Below are 15,922 nucleotides of genomic sequence, written 5' to 3'. Positions count from 1 at the left end.
CTCTCAATTTGCAAAAATGTTTTTAAGCCTTTTTAAGAATATTAGACAAACTTCGATATCTTTGTTCTTCTGTAATGTTATCAGTGGTAAACAATAGTTCATACCAAATAACTATAGTAAGTGCAAATTCAAAAATTAACGTGATTTCCCTCCAAGACCATAATTCACTGTTTATTTGAGGATCATCTGCTACTTTAATTCTTTTAGTGCGTCTTGTCTAATTAAATCTAGTTGCTCTAACAGCATTTTTGTCAGCAGTCCCGCTGAGTGTATGAAAGTGGTTACAATGTGTATTTTGATACACATTTCATAAAATGTTCTTAATATTTGGGCAGATTCAGAAATATTGTTCATAATTTCTTTTGTTCCAAAAAATGTCATCATTACAGGTACATAATAACCATGTTTCCTAATAACAAATTCTTACTATATGTTGGACCTGGCACAAAAAATGCCTCTTGATTTTCTGCTAGAAGTTATTGCCATTATCACAGGCTTGTCTTGGAAATATTTTAAATAAATGCCGAAAGGTGAAAGTTGCTTTTTCCGGTTTAAGTCAGAACCAGTACTTTTCATATCAGATGTAAAAAAAATTTAAATACTTATTAAACATTTGTACTTCCTTATTAACAATATCTATAGTAAATTTGGATATACAACATGACATTTTTATTCATTCAATTTAATTAAATTTAATAATATTTACACTAAAAATTTTCTTCTTCACTTTATTGCCCATTAAATTAATAATTTCATTTTTAATTCTCCATTGTTGATAGTGTTCAGTTACTTCATTATTCTTTACCCATCTCACTTGTTTGATAATTGTAACATTGTGTGAAATTATTTTTATTAAGCCTAGACATTTTCACTGTTTTAATTAAATATTGTTCTTTGAATGCCAAAAAACATTATGATGCTTGGTTAAATATAAAATAGATTCTTTTAAGTATATTATAAAATTTCTATGTTGGCATTGGCTTGCTTTTTTTAAAAAAATTTATTTTGTATTATCAAACCAAAGCAACATACAAACATGAACATTCTTAACATACAAACATTCTGTGTATGGTATACAATCAATGGCTCACAATATCATCACATGGCAGTATGTTCATCACCATGATAATCTTTTAGAACATTTGCATCACTCTAGAAAAAGAAATAAAAAGAAAAAAGAAAAAACTCACACATAACATACCCCTTACCCCTTCCTCTCACTGACCACTAGTATTTCCATCTACTCAATAGATTTTAACCTTTGTTCCCCCAATTTTTTTTCCATACCCCTTACCACTCGCTTTCATTGTTCACTAGTATTTCAATCTACTCAATTTATTTTAACATTTGCTCCCCTATTATTTATTTGTTTTTAATCCATATTTTTTATCATCTGTCAATATTGTAGATAAAAGGAGCACCAGACATGAGGTTTTCACAATCACACAGTCACACTGTGAAAGCTATATCATTATACAATCATCTTCAAGAAACATGGCTACTGGAACACAGCTCTACAGTTTCAGGCACTTCCCTCTAGCCTCTCTAAGACCCTTAAACTAAAAAGGGGATTTCTATAAAATGTGTAAGAATAAAGTCCAGGGTAACCTCTTAACTCTGTTTGAAATCTCTCAGCCACTGACACTTTATTTTGTCTCATTTTTCTCTTCCCCTTTTCGGTCAAGAAGTTTTTCTCAATCCCTTGATGCTGAGTCCCAGCTCATTCTAGGATTTCTGTCCCACATTGCCAGGGAGGTCCACACCCCTGGGAGTCATGTCCCACGTAGAGAGGGGGAGGGCAGTGAGTTTGCTTGTTGTGTTGACTGAGAGAAAGGCCACATCTGAGCAACAAAAGAGGTTCTCTGGGGGTGACTCTTAGGATTGGTTTGCTTTTGTTAAATACTATAGATTTCTGTTTATTCAGGCTTTTTTTTCAGTTCTAGTATTTTGCATGTGATATCATCATGTGCTCATTCTCAGTGATTTAAGTTTTTAAAAACTGAAATGTAATAAGTTGAACATGTGAAATTGCCAACATTTGGTCATTTTTGACCTACAAATGTGATAGTTTCATATAATTCAACCTAATAATTTCAATCAAAATAAATGAAATTCGAATAGGTTTTCAATTAAAAATCCAAATTAAATGTGATAATAATAGGTTTTATATGTTTTTATAAAGTTGTTCTAAAATAGTCAAAATTCTCCAAGGTTAAAAGGGAAGTAAATTAAATTCAATAACTATCAAATTTAAATAAAATTGAGTATTCATTTTATTATATATTCTTTATATTTCTAGGTATTTGTTTAGGTATAATTTAAATTTAATTAAATGGACACTGAAAATTGTAATTCAGCTTTTCAAAACCTAACATTAAAATATTTCTTAAGACAATCTATTCATAATTCCAGTATTCAAAGTCCATTGCCAACATAAAAAAAATTGAAATCAGGCTTTATGCATGTCAAGACTTACATATATATACAAATGTAATAGTAATTGCTATTGAGTAATATTGCAAAAAGTTCCTCAGCCATCACGTGTAACTGTTGTGAATAATGCACTAATTTGAGAGTACTTCCAGAAGCATGAGATAGAATGCAAAGAAAAGGAAGAGATGTTTGGTTTTACTGGGGAATGATACCTTGTGGTACAAGAATCTAATGCCTTCACTGTGAGAGGAAGCCTTGGATGGGTTAATTCGTCATTTCTCCTACCTACGGACTCACAGCTCAGACCTCCCGCAGTTCCAAAGTGTTCATCTCTGTCAGTGATATCACAATCAAAGTACTTGGACCTTCACTGCACGTGGACACAGTACCCTTTCGTTTCAAGGATGTGGCCTGGACAGTGATTAGTCCCAGAGCAAAAGTTTAAGGTTACAGGTTGTGTTGAGCCAGCACTGAGGGTCAGCTTTGGAGGGACAGAGGTGCCCAGGGTACTTTAAGTTTATCATTTTGGATGATTATGACAGTGAGAGTCGGTGAGATACGGGGCTCAGGGCAAGGTCATATTTAACCTAATCTAAACTGGGAATAGTCAGAGCCATCTCTTGGTCGACATTTGATGTTGGAGATTATGTCTCTAATCTCTTGATGCTCCCATGCTTCCCCCTCCATCTCCACGTGTTCAAATCCTCAAGCTTCAAGTGTAGGCACAAATGGAACCTCTTCCATGAAGACCTCCCTGATGTTGCCCTTGCCCTCTCCATGTTACCCCAGCTGGAAGAGCTCTCTTTATCCTCTCATCTCCTGAAACAGTTGCATGCCCCTCTCACGGGATGTTGTAGGGTAGAGACACTGTGACACATGTTTAGTGGTTAAGAACCTGGTCCTGGGTCCAGAATTCCCAGACTTTGAATCCTGCTTCATCCTTGATTAGCTGTGAGGCCTGTGCCTCAGTATAAAATGGGGTAAATACCACTATCTACCTCCTAGAAGTTGCTGCAAAGTTTAAATGAATAAAGCATTTAAAGCACTTTTTCTGATGTCTGGCATGGAGAAAGCTCAATAAAACCGTGATTATTCAATTCAACATATTCTCCACACTCTAGTTCACGTGTCCATATTTTCTCTCTCCTATAAATAACTCCCTGAGTTTGTTAACCAAGATAGATTTTTAATCTCGTACAAAGTCCTGCAATAATGAGTGTCCAAGAAGTGTTTCTCAAAGCAATGCCATCTCAGTTTTCAAATAATGAAGGGTCCCCAGAGACAGCACCTTCCCTTGATGCATCCTTTCTCTTCCCCAGCTACTCAGTTCTCTCCCGTTATCAATCCCTTTCCATCCATAATCCTTTGTTGCCTTGCCTCCCTAATTGTGCCCAGGTGTCAGGATTGACTGTGTGTCAGTGCTCCTCTCCTTCACATGGATTTTAATGCCCTTAGTCCATTGTTTTTCAGAGCAGGTTCCATGATAAGACTACTAATATTCCAGAGAACAGGGTTTCTAAGATAGGCCTTCAAGGAGATGTGATGTCAATCCAGGCTCTTTAGGTTCTATAGGGCAGTTTTGCAGCTCTTCATTATGGAAAGGGCATGAAGCATTTCCCAAATGTTATTTGACCATGGGATCCCCTTTTCATTGAGTAATCTCTCAGGACTAATATTTCTCCAGCTACACTAGCTCAAATATATATATGACTCGTAATGATAAGAATTTCTGGAGGTTGTGACATATGGTTGAGAAAGATTTTGAGGGTGTGAAGTAGTAGTCAAATTACACCAGTAGGTAATTACCTAGAATCAGAGTCATCACAGCTGGAAGTAGCCTTGGATTATCTTGTCCAACGTAACAGATGATGAAACCAAGGCCCTGAGAGCTTAAGATGGTTGCCTAACGTCACAGAAGATGAGTCACCAGTGGCCCTAGGACTCCTCTCGGTGGACAGCCTTTAGGAAAGCTGGTGTTATAGGGGATGTGAGGCTCCAGGCACTGAAGGTAATAAACATATCCTCCTAGTAAGTGTGTTTCTCGGGAGTGTGAGAGGTTCCAGGCACCAGCCTTTCTGGACCCTCTCCAGGGCTCTGCTCAATCTTAGAGACCCAAAGTCTTGAAAGTTCAGTGACCAAATCCCTCAATTTAGTTTGACTTTGGGGATTGAGCAGTTCATTGTGGCGTGACAGCACAAGTCCAGGATTTGGAACTGGGTTCAAATTCCAGCTCTGTTACTTAGTAACTGTGTGAAAATAAACACACTATAGTCTCTCTGTAAAATGTGGATTATATTCCAAAATGCGATGGCTATTGACTAAAAGAAATGGATGGATAGAATTTAGCATGGTGTCTGGCACTCATTCGACCTCATTAAATATTAGTTTCCATTCTTTCTCTTAAAACCAGGGATCTGGGGCATCTGGTTATATTCAGTGAGGTGATAAAATTCCCAAGGGCAGAAACTATCTCCCCTATATCTTGCCTAGGACGGGAATTTGTAGAGAGGTTATTTTCCTAGTGAGAAGGCCAGCTAAGCCAATAGCTTAGGGCACACTGACCTGCTGTATCTTTGATCACTTCTTCCATTCCTTTTCAGGTTGTTTTCTGAGTCATTAGATTTAACGTGGCCTTCCACAGATCATTGAGAGTTGGAATAGAACCAGGTATTAAAACAAAGATGTTGGTTTCACTAGTTTGGAAGCAGTTTTAATGGAGATGGAAGTGTTTATCAATTCAACACAGGTACCTCAAAAATACAAATCAAAATATCATCTTCAGCTGCATAGCAAGTGTGATCTAAGAGTATAACATCATCACTTGATCACAAGCGTAAATATGAGTCACCATAAATAAATGCAAATTCATTGTACAAAAATCCCCCAACAACTCTTAATACAAATATGGTACATTTGACAGTTTCTAAAACAGAATATTTTTTAACTTTTTAAAACCCAAGATTTTTTTTTCCTGGTTCTTAGACACACACATACACACAAAAAATCAAAAGGGGGCAATAACACTGGGGAGTAGAGAATATTAAAACTATTCAGTGTTCAGAAATAAGTGCTGCTGATAAGCCAAAGAAATGATCCCTCACTCCTGAAAGCACAGATCTTAATATCCTGGGATTAAGTACCAGAAGGACAACGTGGCTCTGCCCAGAGGGTCGAATCTGGGGTCACGAATCCGGGGTGGATGGATTGGGGGTGGGGATTATTGCAGTAGCAATCTCATCAAATGGATGATTCAAATTTCCAAAAAGCAACAGTCAAGGATTCAGAATGGACTTTTGAACTTAACAGCCAGTCCGCCACCTATCTGAACAAGAGAGCCAGGCAGGTCTGGAACAGGCAGTCCTGGACATGAGTCCAGGACAGTATGGACTATTGAAGGCACGGTCCACCATGAGTGGTTATGCCTGCAACCTCTCTCTTTTGCCTCTGGGACACATCTATGGTTATTATGGAGAATAAAAAGAAATCAGAGTAAGTGGCAGGTCCAAGACAGCTAAATTCCACTGTGCACCATCTTTCTTCTCCTAGAAGCACTTTTTCTCGTGGTCCAGAGTAGGACAAAGCATAAGGTCAGCAGGACGACCCCTCTGGAGCCGTGCTTCTCAAACTCAACGTGCAGCGGAAGAGCTCTGGCACCCTGTGGACAATGGAGATTCCCTGGCCTTACCTTGAGATTCAGAAAGCGGCCCAGGAAACTGCACTTCGATGTGCTAATCTCAGCATTACCGGATAAAGGCAATGGAATTGTTTGCCTGATGCACTCAAACCCCTGAGAAACTGGGGTTTCAGAGAGAAAACGTTTATTACTAGGCATGCAGCAGCAGATCACATGGCCTATCACCCCAAAATCTGTCTCCCTGAACTGCAGTGATTCTGAAGCTTTTATAGCATTAAAAGACAGGCAGTTCAGTGGCAGAATGTTCGCCTTCCATGCGGGAGACCTGGGTTCAATTCCTGGACCATGCACCGCCCCACCAAAAAAAAAAAAAAAAACAGATAGGTTTTAGGATAATGAGCACAGTGGCCTGAGATGATGTAATGAGAGGTGATCAATTATTGACCATGTGCAGATTGATTACATGCTTACTCACATGTTTCTTATGTTAAGAAAATGTTAGCCTTAATATGATGATGGGCATGATTTTTAGTATTATAATGACATCTAGGTGACTTGTAGGCCGAAGTCTGAGCTACTGCACATGTCAGGCAGACCCACTTAAGTTAGATCCAGTCTTGGTTATTAAGATAACTTTGGACTTGGGGTGGGTTAGTTCTGGGCTGACCAAGGCCCTTCCTTTATCAACATTAGCGGCTGTCTTTAGTGATTACAAGACTCGAAAGTTGAAAAATTGGATAAATGGGTTAGTCACCAGGTTACTACAATCACAGAGGCAGAAGACAGGGGCTATTCAGTCAGTACCAGAGATCAAGGCAGCTGGATTACAATTTAGATATCTCAGGTATTTTCCTCTGTCTACTCCAATATACCTGAAAGCAAAAAGGAGTATCTATATACTAATTCAGTAATCAAAACCATCCCTTAAATCCTAATTTCTCGATTACATCAGGAAGTTCTATGTAGGTGCCCTTTGGACCACACATGGAGAGTCCACCTTTTTCCTCTTGGAGGACTCAAGTATATTACAGAAATCTCTTTCTATGGGTACTTTCTTTTAACATGAGGTTAGAAACAGCCCATCTGATTATGGGCAACCATTTCCATTTATTTGTCCTGGGCAAGGGGATATTGATTTCTGTTTTTAAAAATTTTCTTTTTTCCTTCCTAGGCTGGAAGAGAAATACAAAATGTCGCACTTGATATGTTTTTAAAAGCTCAGGAGCGCAGACTCCCCTTGAAAATGATATGCTCTGTAATGAGATGTTTACTTGCCTAAGGCTTCAGTCCTTCTAAACAGTTTCCCTATGCCTGGTGGGAGAGGCTGCAGAGGAACTGCGGTACAGTATGAGAAGCAGGAGCGGTTATGCTGGTATGAGAGAATCCATACCACCAAATCTAAGTGCAGGAGCAATGAGAAGACACTAAGTTGAGAACCAAAGATAACATGTCCCAAGGATCTTTCAACATCTAGGACAATGAAAGCTCTGATTCACTGAGACAGGTTCCCTCTTTGGGGTATATCTGGGTACTGACAGCTCATTAACTAGTATTTATTTATACTCTTTACCTCCCTGTCCACATGATGGTTTTTGTTTTTTTTCCCTGGAGCAATGAGAATGTTCCCAAGATATTTTTGGCTTCTTTTGAGATAATCCCTTAATATATATTTTTCCTGTGCAAGTTTTCGTGCAGATTCCATGTAAGAGAAGGTCCCTAATTTGGTTGCTGGTTATTGCTTTGTGCTGGGCTATGCCTGATTTGATTTGTTTAACACTGTGTGCCTTATGTCCATCATCACATATGGCCCAATCTTCAATATATATTTGCTTAATGAACATAGCAGACAACTCACCAGCAAGCTGATGAGAAGGTCTACAAACTTTCTGTTTTGGACCATGGCCACAGTTCATAATGCTGTTTCTTCACAGCGGCCAGATCTTCCTATCCCCAATTCCACTCAGTGGGACACAGATGTGAATGAATTTGAATTCTCCCTAGGACTGCCCTGAGAGGGGAGTTAGGATGTGATTCCTGAAAGTCTATAAAATCTAGAGTCAGCACCACCTACCCAGAGCTCCAATATCAGGACTCTCTTCCTTTGCTCATCATGGTTCTCACTGCCTGGTCCAGGAATACTCTTGGTGGTGGAACTCCTGACAGTCAGAGCAGGAGAAGATGCCACCTGGGGAACTGGAGGGACAGGAGCCAGGAGATGAAGATGCCAGGAGGCTAGGCCTGCTGATCAGGCCAGACAGGTACCTCTGGGCATGGCCCTGCTCTCTTCTCAGTCTCAAAGACTTCAGTCCAGGGATTACACATTGACCTGGAGTAGCAGGTCAGCATCTGGGGAGGTGGCCTTGGGAAGCAGCTGCAGTTCTGGGGTGGGGCCATGGGATGGAGAAAGAGTGAAAGTAGGAGCTTTTAACGCAGCTGAGGGAAAAAAAAGAAAGAAAAGAAAAAGCACACACTGCCCTGTTTCATGTGTTTTCTTTTTTCATTGATGCTATGGAAAACCGCCATGGAGATGTCATGGGAGAGCATGCACAGGCACAGCCCTTGGGAGTGGGGGTCGATGTGTCTGGGGAGGGTCTTATTTAGTTCCAGGTCCATCCCACATACTGTCCAGGCAGACCCTGCTGAGGGCTGGCTGTGGCTTTCTCTCTCTTGAGTCCCCTCCTCCTCCAGCTCGAGGGTCAACGGACCCTTCCGCCTAGCAGGTGGTGGCCAGGGACTGGTGGATGGGTGGCTGGAAGCAGCGCACGTGCTCCACGGTGGAGCTGTCTGTCTCCACAGACTTCATGTACTTGTTCAGGATAGCGAAAACCTCATTGTTCAAGATCTGGTACTTCCTGATCCGGTCTGCCATCTTCTTCAGGGGCTGGAGAAGGACAGGGATGTGCAGGTTAGGGGTAGAGCGCAGAGCAAGGCAAAGATGAGTGAAGATGGGTGCAGGGTGATCACGTCACTCTCTTACTTCAAGGCCTTTGGTGGGTCCCTGTGTTCTGGCGATCAAGTGCTGACTCAGGCCACAAGGTCCTCGGTGAGGTGGCTGCTGCCTCCTCCTCCTCTCCCTCAGGTCCCCTAGACCTATTCTCTGTCCCAGCCATCCATCTTCATGCCTCTGTGCCCTTGCCATTCCCTCTGGAACGTCCTCCCCACCCCCATCACCCCATTTTCTGCCTGACTCTTTGTTGCTGGTCTTTCTGGAGCTGGCACAAACACAACCTCCTGTGGGAACCTCCTCTGACCCCATCCCTACCTCCTCAGCCAGATCCAGAAGGCTCTTCTCTGTGCTCCCTCGGCTGTCTTGCTTACCCCCATGACAGCACTTATCCTAGCATCCAGTGGGCATGCAAAAGAGCACCCAGCACCAGCAGAGTCTGTCTGGGACAGGGCAGGTGTGTCAGGTATGGAGTCCTGCCTGTCCTGCAGGCGACTGACTCACCCCAGTGTGTTCCCATAGGTGACTCCCAGATTCCTGCCAGCAGTCAGCCGGCTGCTTACTGGCTTTGCATCTACTTGTGTGCGTGTGTGTGTGTGTGTGTGTGTGTGTGTGTGTGTGTGTGTGGGGAGGAGTTGGCCTCCCGAACTGGTGAAAGCCGGGTTGTCAGGCCCTGCCTCACCTCCCAGGCCTCTGCCACGAGCCAGCTTACCACATTCTTAATGATTTCATCCTTCCCGTCCTGCCTCTGTACTTTTAGTAGGTGATAACAGAAGTCAAACAGGTCGAATCGACGCTGCTGGCCCAGCAGCACGATGATGGAGCAGCCAGCCCAATTCAAGCCGTCTCCGAAACACTGCCTGGGAGGGCAAGAAGAAGCAGCTGGAGTGAGTGGCAGAAGAGGTTGGGGGGGGGGGCGCATCTGGGGCCAGGACAGCCAGTGAACAGGCCTGTCTCGGACCAGTTCTCTTCATCTGTAAAATGGGTGCAAGGGAAACTGTGAGAATGGATTCAATGGTGCCGGTGACTGTGGTTACATTATAGGCCCTTAGAATCAGAAAAAGGTGTCAACCTGTTGTTACCTATTGTGAGAAAACTCAGCTTTGAAGAAGAGAGAAATCTGCAAGGGGATAAAAAAATGCTCTCAAGATTTATATGGCTGATTATTTCAGGAAGGTCAAGGAGAACCTGTCTTGGATCTGTGAAGAAGCAGAGGAACATCTGGGAGATGCAGGGTGGGTCAGGTGACTAACTGGCCAGAGAAGGCTGAGCAGGCAGGAGCGGGGCATGGGGGGTGGGGGTGGGGTTGGAAGGAGGCCCTGCTGCTGGTGGGGAGAGTGTATCCGCCTGCTCCGATAAAGCTCAGCCTGCGCATCCCAACTCAACAGCAGCTGGGCAATCTGGGTGGCCAAGGCGAGAAAGTTTCCTCTGGAAGCAGCGCTCCCCCGCCCCAGGCTGGGCAGTGCTCCCCTCCCCCCACTCCTGTGGCTGATGGTGGGCAGCCCAGCAGCTGCTCTGCAGTCTCGGGGCTACTTGCTCCTCTCCCACCCAGCTCAAACACCGCTTCCCTGGGAAGCCTTCTCAGGCCCCGGATGGGGCTGGCCCTCCCAGGCTTTGCCTTTGGAATTCTGGTGCCTACAGGGCAGGCACCATGCCTGCCTTGTGCATGACTCTGTTCCAATGTCTGGGTGTGCGGGGGACAGAGGAACCGGGCTCTGCTTCTGTTTTCTGTGAGGACAGGATGGGGTCCCTTCATAAAGGCCCCAAATTTTGCAAGATAGATGGCCTCATGAGTCAGGGGCCACCACAGCAAGTTAGGTCCTAACCTGTGCCTGGGAAGCCTTTCTCTATTCCGCGAACACTAGAGCTCCGTGGGGCATAAGGTAGGCAGTGAGGATAATCCCAAACCTACACCAGGGCTTGCCCCTCTCATTTAAGCAAGCTCAGTATCCAGTCTCTGAGGGACAAGGCCCTGTAGGCTCTCTGACCCCCCATGCACACACTCACGTGCTCTGACATACTGGTACATGTACACACTACATTTTTGCCTCTGCCCATTTGTGCCCTTCCTGGGATGCTCCCTTTTCCTCTCTAAGGATCTGCATCCCATCTATTGTTCAAGGCTCAGTTCTAGTCTGGATTAAATGGATAATCCACTCATCTCTCTTCCCTGGCATGTGTCCCCCTTCCTGCCCTCGCTGCAGAGCAACCTCATGATATGTGCCTTAATCTCCAAGTTCTCGATGTGCTTATTTCTTTTCTCCTCATCTGCCCCACAAACTCCATGAGGCCAGGGACCGCTGACCTTTGCTGAGCATTGTTGTATGACCAGCACATTGTACATGCTCAGTAAAGAATTGTTGGGCACCCCCCGACTCAGGCAGCCCGATGACTCTCAAGGGGAGAGCCTGCCTCTCCTGGGGTACTCACTCGGCTGTGAACTCGTTGGTCCCCACGGGGATGCAGTAGACAAACTGCATGGCACTCCAGAGCCGATGGAACTCCACGCACTCATCCACGTGCATGACGCCGTTGGTGGGCGGCGGGCCCCGCCAGATGGGGTCCTGCAGGTAGCTCCGAATGCGGGTCAGGATGACCTCAAACATGGACAGGCCGCAGCACAGCCGCTCCTTGGTTAGCAGGTCACCCTCCCGAGCAATGGCGATTTGCTAGGAATGGAAGCACATGTAAACCTGCTACCCACATCTCAGACCTGGTTCCTCGTTCCCATGGGACAATCCCAAGTCCTGGGGCTGGTGGCAGTTGGAATTCTTTCACTATAACCAAACTTGCCCAGAGGAGAAGACTAACTTTACAAAGCCTAGTGCAAGAGCAGGGAAGGTGGTGGAAAGTACGATAGAGGAATGATTAAGAAAAAATTGTGATCTATTCACATAATGAAATACTAGGTAGGCAGGGAAAAGCTGGAGGTGATACCACTACTAGAACTACTGCTACTACTGAACTATTACTGCTACTGGCTCACACCTACTGAGTGTGTGATATACCAGGCCCTGTTTAAGCACTTGATGGATACAGACTCCATTTATATCTCACAACAATCCCAAGAGATAAGAATCAATATTGTGCCCATTTTAAAGATAAAGAAAATGAGGTTCAGAAAGGGAGCCAGTGAGAGGTAATGCTGGGATTTTAATCAACGTCTACAAGCTAAATTGTAAAGTGAATAGAGTAAGCTGCAGAATAGGATGTGTAGACTACAATCCTATTAAAAACCATTGACAAAACACAATCCCAGAGACAGACAAAACTGTATTTGTGGTGTGTGTGTGCTTGTGTGTGTCTGTAAAACATTTTGGAAGGATTAACAGCATCACAATATCATTTGCGGGAGCAGATGAGCTTGGGGAAATGGGAGAGGGGATTTTCACTTTTTACTTTAAATATTCCTGCACAGTTGAATGTGCTTTAAGAAGCATATGTTATTCTGACATTTGCCACTGATTTCACAAAATCATTTCCTTCAATTAGAAGTCCTATTTCAACTGCAAATAATCTCCATTATTAATTTAAATTGGCTTCTCATCTGGGGCCTGTTACTGCATATCTAATCATCAGTTGGCTAGGCAAGCACAGCAAGACATATTATCATATGCATTATGAGTAAAAATATCTAGGGGTAAAGGCCCCGAAATCTGCACAGTAAGATCAATATTAAAATCTAAAGTAATTGCTAAAGTAATTGATATAAAATCTAAGGTGAAAGAAAGTTCTCCAAACTTAGGCACAAAGATTAAAAGAGTGGCTTCTGAGACTGAGAAGCCCACAGACCACTCAGCGATCACCCCCTCAGAGGGCTGTTCCACTCTATAGGGTGGCGGGGAAGTGCCTGACTTCCACCTTGGGGCCCCCTCTTCAGGGGCCCCCAGAAAGTGAGCAGCCTCTCAGTGGATTCATGGGGGGAGGTTCACAGAGGGAAGTAAGTGCTGAAGCCGGTCATGAATGTAGGCCATGAGAACAGTTGTTATGACAACTATAAACTGAAGGGAATGTAGGGAAAAAAAGGGAATTGGAGGAGAGCTTGACAATGTGAGTTTCACGCACAAAGAGGAGGGCGTCCTGGTGCATGGTGACTCACCTTGGTTCTGTCGGCAGAGACAGCTCTTGAGCAGAGGGAGGGGACTGCTCTGTCATCCTTAGCTAGACATATCCCTTTTAAAACATCCTGAGCCCTGGGCCTGCTTCGGTTTCTACCAAGCAGCTTTCTATGCTGGAAACTGGACCCTGAAAAGGCTTCCCACTTCTGGAGATGCCCCTGGAAAACTTCAGGACTTGTATTTGTTCCTGAGACATGAATATTCTTCATAAATTAATACAGAGAGTTCTGGTTTACCAGTTAATCTGCCCTTCATTTAGCTAGTCTGAATTTAATCCTCAGAGTCAGATAGCCCGGGGGGGAAACAGAAAAACTACCCACTGAGCTTACAGATCTGCAGACAGATCCAAATTCTGGTGACTCCAACTACTCAGCCAACCAAAGGGGCCTGTGTGGAATGGTTAGGAGCTTTGTCTTTTTCCTCTGAAAAGCATTTCCCATCACAGTTTTTAATTTGAACTATAAAAGTAATACATAATCAATGGGTAAAAATTTGGAAAAAAAAATTCATAAGAAAGAAAATAAAAGTCTCTCATAAACACCAATACCCAGATATAAACATAATTAAAATATTGATGTATGATCTGTGTTTATGTGAGTGTGCATATGCATATTTATTGTTAACAAAATTTAGACCATGCTATCTACTTGCTTTTTCCTCTTAATATAACTTAAATAATTATAAATAATTACATCTCACTAATTAAAAAATACTCCCTTAATTCAATAACATGATTTCATAATGGCTATATAAAATGGCCATTGATATGCCTTAATTTCTTTAGTCATCTACTCTTGTTGGTTATTTGAAATTGTTTGCAATTTTTTACTATTATGTTCAATTCTAAAACAACCATTCTTATGTATAAAATTATTTAAGGCTATCTCTGATTATTTTATTAGGATAAATTTTTAGAAGTAGACTTACTAGGGGAAAGAGGACAAGGCTTTGCTACACAATGGCAAGCAGGTCTCAAGGAAAGCTGAACCACCCTGTATATCAATTTGTGTCAAGCCTGTTTCTACATTGATCATTAAAAAAAGTTCCTGCCAACTTGAGAGATGAAAAATTGTATTTCATTCTTTAAATTCGCATTCAATTCAGTAAGGCTTAATACTTTTTCTTAAATGTGTTGGCATTTATATTTTGTATGTTGTGAGTTTCTTTCATGTCCTTTTTTCTTTTAGTATGCCTATTTTCTTTTTTGCTTTGAAAAGGTCCTTTCTAGATTGCTGCAAATATCCCTGATTTGTGGCTTGTTGTTTAAATGGCTTGTGTGTGTGTTTAACATAAAATTTATCCATTTCTTTTCTATTCCATTCATGGGATTCTTCCCCTCTTTTTTTTGACACTGTTTTCTGAGTTAAGGGATTAGAGAAAGCATCTGTGAAATCATGCTGAAATAAATTTCTGCATGGAATATTTTGATTACATTTAGTAGATTTTGGAGAATAATGTCTCAATATTCCTTTATATAATCTTTTATGGTTTTTGAGTTCTTTCACTTTTTGGTCATCATAAAGATCAAAAAAGGCAGCTCAATTAAGGGGGCAAAATAGCTATTATCCCATATTATAGTTGGGAAAACAAAGACTGACTGAGAAATGAAATAGCTTGCATTAGACTATGTGACAATTTATAATCTATCATGGAGCTGGGACAAGGATTCTTGTCTTTTGGCACTCTGCCAGTGTGTTCTTTCCATGACAGCACTGGGCAACAAACCAGATCACTTCATTTTGTCCCAGAAACAAATGCAAACAATGCAAAACTGCTCACATTTCTGCCCTTAAATATGTAGCAGTGTTTCTCAGTCACTGACCTGGATACTAGATGAGTCCCCAGAACTCCAGCTGGCTTCTAAGTCAGTACTTTGCTAATGTGTCAGGCTGATAGCATCACCAAGTTTTGTACTATTTTTGAGGGTTGGGAGACATAGAAAACTGGCATTTCTTCTTTTAAAGAATGCCCAGGCATTTGTTTCATAAATACTATGCATTTGACAAACAGATTTCTATCAGTCCCAAGAAAATGATGCTCCCCAGAACAGGGAAGGAATTCAGTCTTCTAAATGGAAACATATGTCAAGTCTTGAGTATGAGAGGCCAGATTCTTGTAGTATGACACCAGGAGTGTAACAGACATATTTATATGTCACTGACTTGGGGGATTTTCTCCCTAAAAGGAAAGGATTTTAGATGATCTTCTCTGTTCAGCCCCTGAAGGCTGAAAAAAAAAAAGTGCTTACAACACATCGTCTGAATTCTCTTTGCGGTGATTCACAAAACCCCAACACCTCTTGGTTCTGGTCACTGCTGCAACAGGAGGTGGCATCAGGGCACCCAACCGGGGTAGCCTCATCAGCATCATACCAGGTGGACTGGGCTCTGCAGCATGCTCCAGATACTTGTCTTTTGTGAGAGGAGAGGCCGCCTTCTGCCCTCTGTCGAGGACATGGGTTGTCTTCACTCGTAGGCATCACGGTAACAGCAGAGATGATGCCAGGATGCAAATCCAGAAAAGGATTTGAATCCTAAACCTCTTAAGCAGTCAGCTTTGGCTATCAAAACAACCCTGGCTTGTCTCATGGGGTTTCTCTTCTTTCTGAGTTCTTTCCATGAACCCCCCACACTCTATACTCCCCACCCCATGTAAAACTTGCTTAAATAAAATTGATCTGTTTGTTTGAGTACTGGAGTCAACCAGACTGGATTCAAATCCTGTCTCTACTTATTCCCTGTGACATCTTGGGCAAGTTACTTAACCTCTCTGACCCATCTGCAAAACAGTAAG

At 42.5% G+C, this 15,922-nt stretch overlaps 1 protein-coding gene across 4 annotated transcripts in view; it reads right to left on the bottom strand.

Moving 5' to 3' along the window:
- Positions 1–5,127: 5,127 nt before the first annotated feature.
- The window catches only part of CYFIP2 (cytoplasmic FMR1 interacting protein 2), a 151,511-nt gene continuing 140,716 nt past the window's right edge, over positions 5,128–15,922 (bottom strand). For all 4 annotated transcript variants that reach the window (XM_077137523.1, XM_077137525.1, XM_077137524.1 and 1 more), the window contains 3 exons: positions 11,442–11,680; positions 9,724–9,871; positions 5,128–8,948 (listed from right to left, as the gene is read on the bottom strand). In XM_077137523.1, the coding sequence (XP_076993638.1) occupies positions 8,781–8,948; positions 9,724–9,871; positions 11,442–11,680 (555 nt within the window). In that variant the 3' untranslated portion in view covers positions 5,128–8,780. The remainder of the gene's footprint in view (positions 8,949–9,723; positions 9,872–11,441; positions 11,681–15,922) is intronic.

Source organism: Tamandua tetradactyla, chromosome 20 (genome assembly GCF_023851605.1).
Source record: "Tamandua tetradactyla isolate mTamTet1 chromosome 20, mTamTet1.pri, whole genome shotgun sequence".
In the NCBI taxonomy this organism is placed as follows: Eukaryota; Metazoa; Chordata; class Mammalia; order Pilosa; family Myrmecophagidae; genus Tamandua; species Tamandua tetradactyla.
The sequence above is the reverse complement of the archived record's forward strand: the minus strand, read 5'-3'. Positions and strand labels throughout refer to the sequence as shown.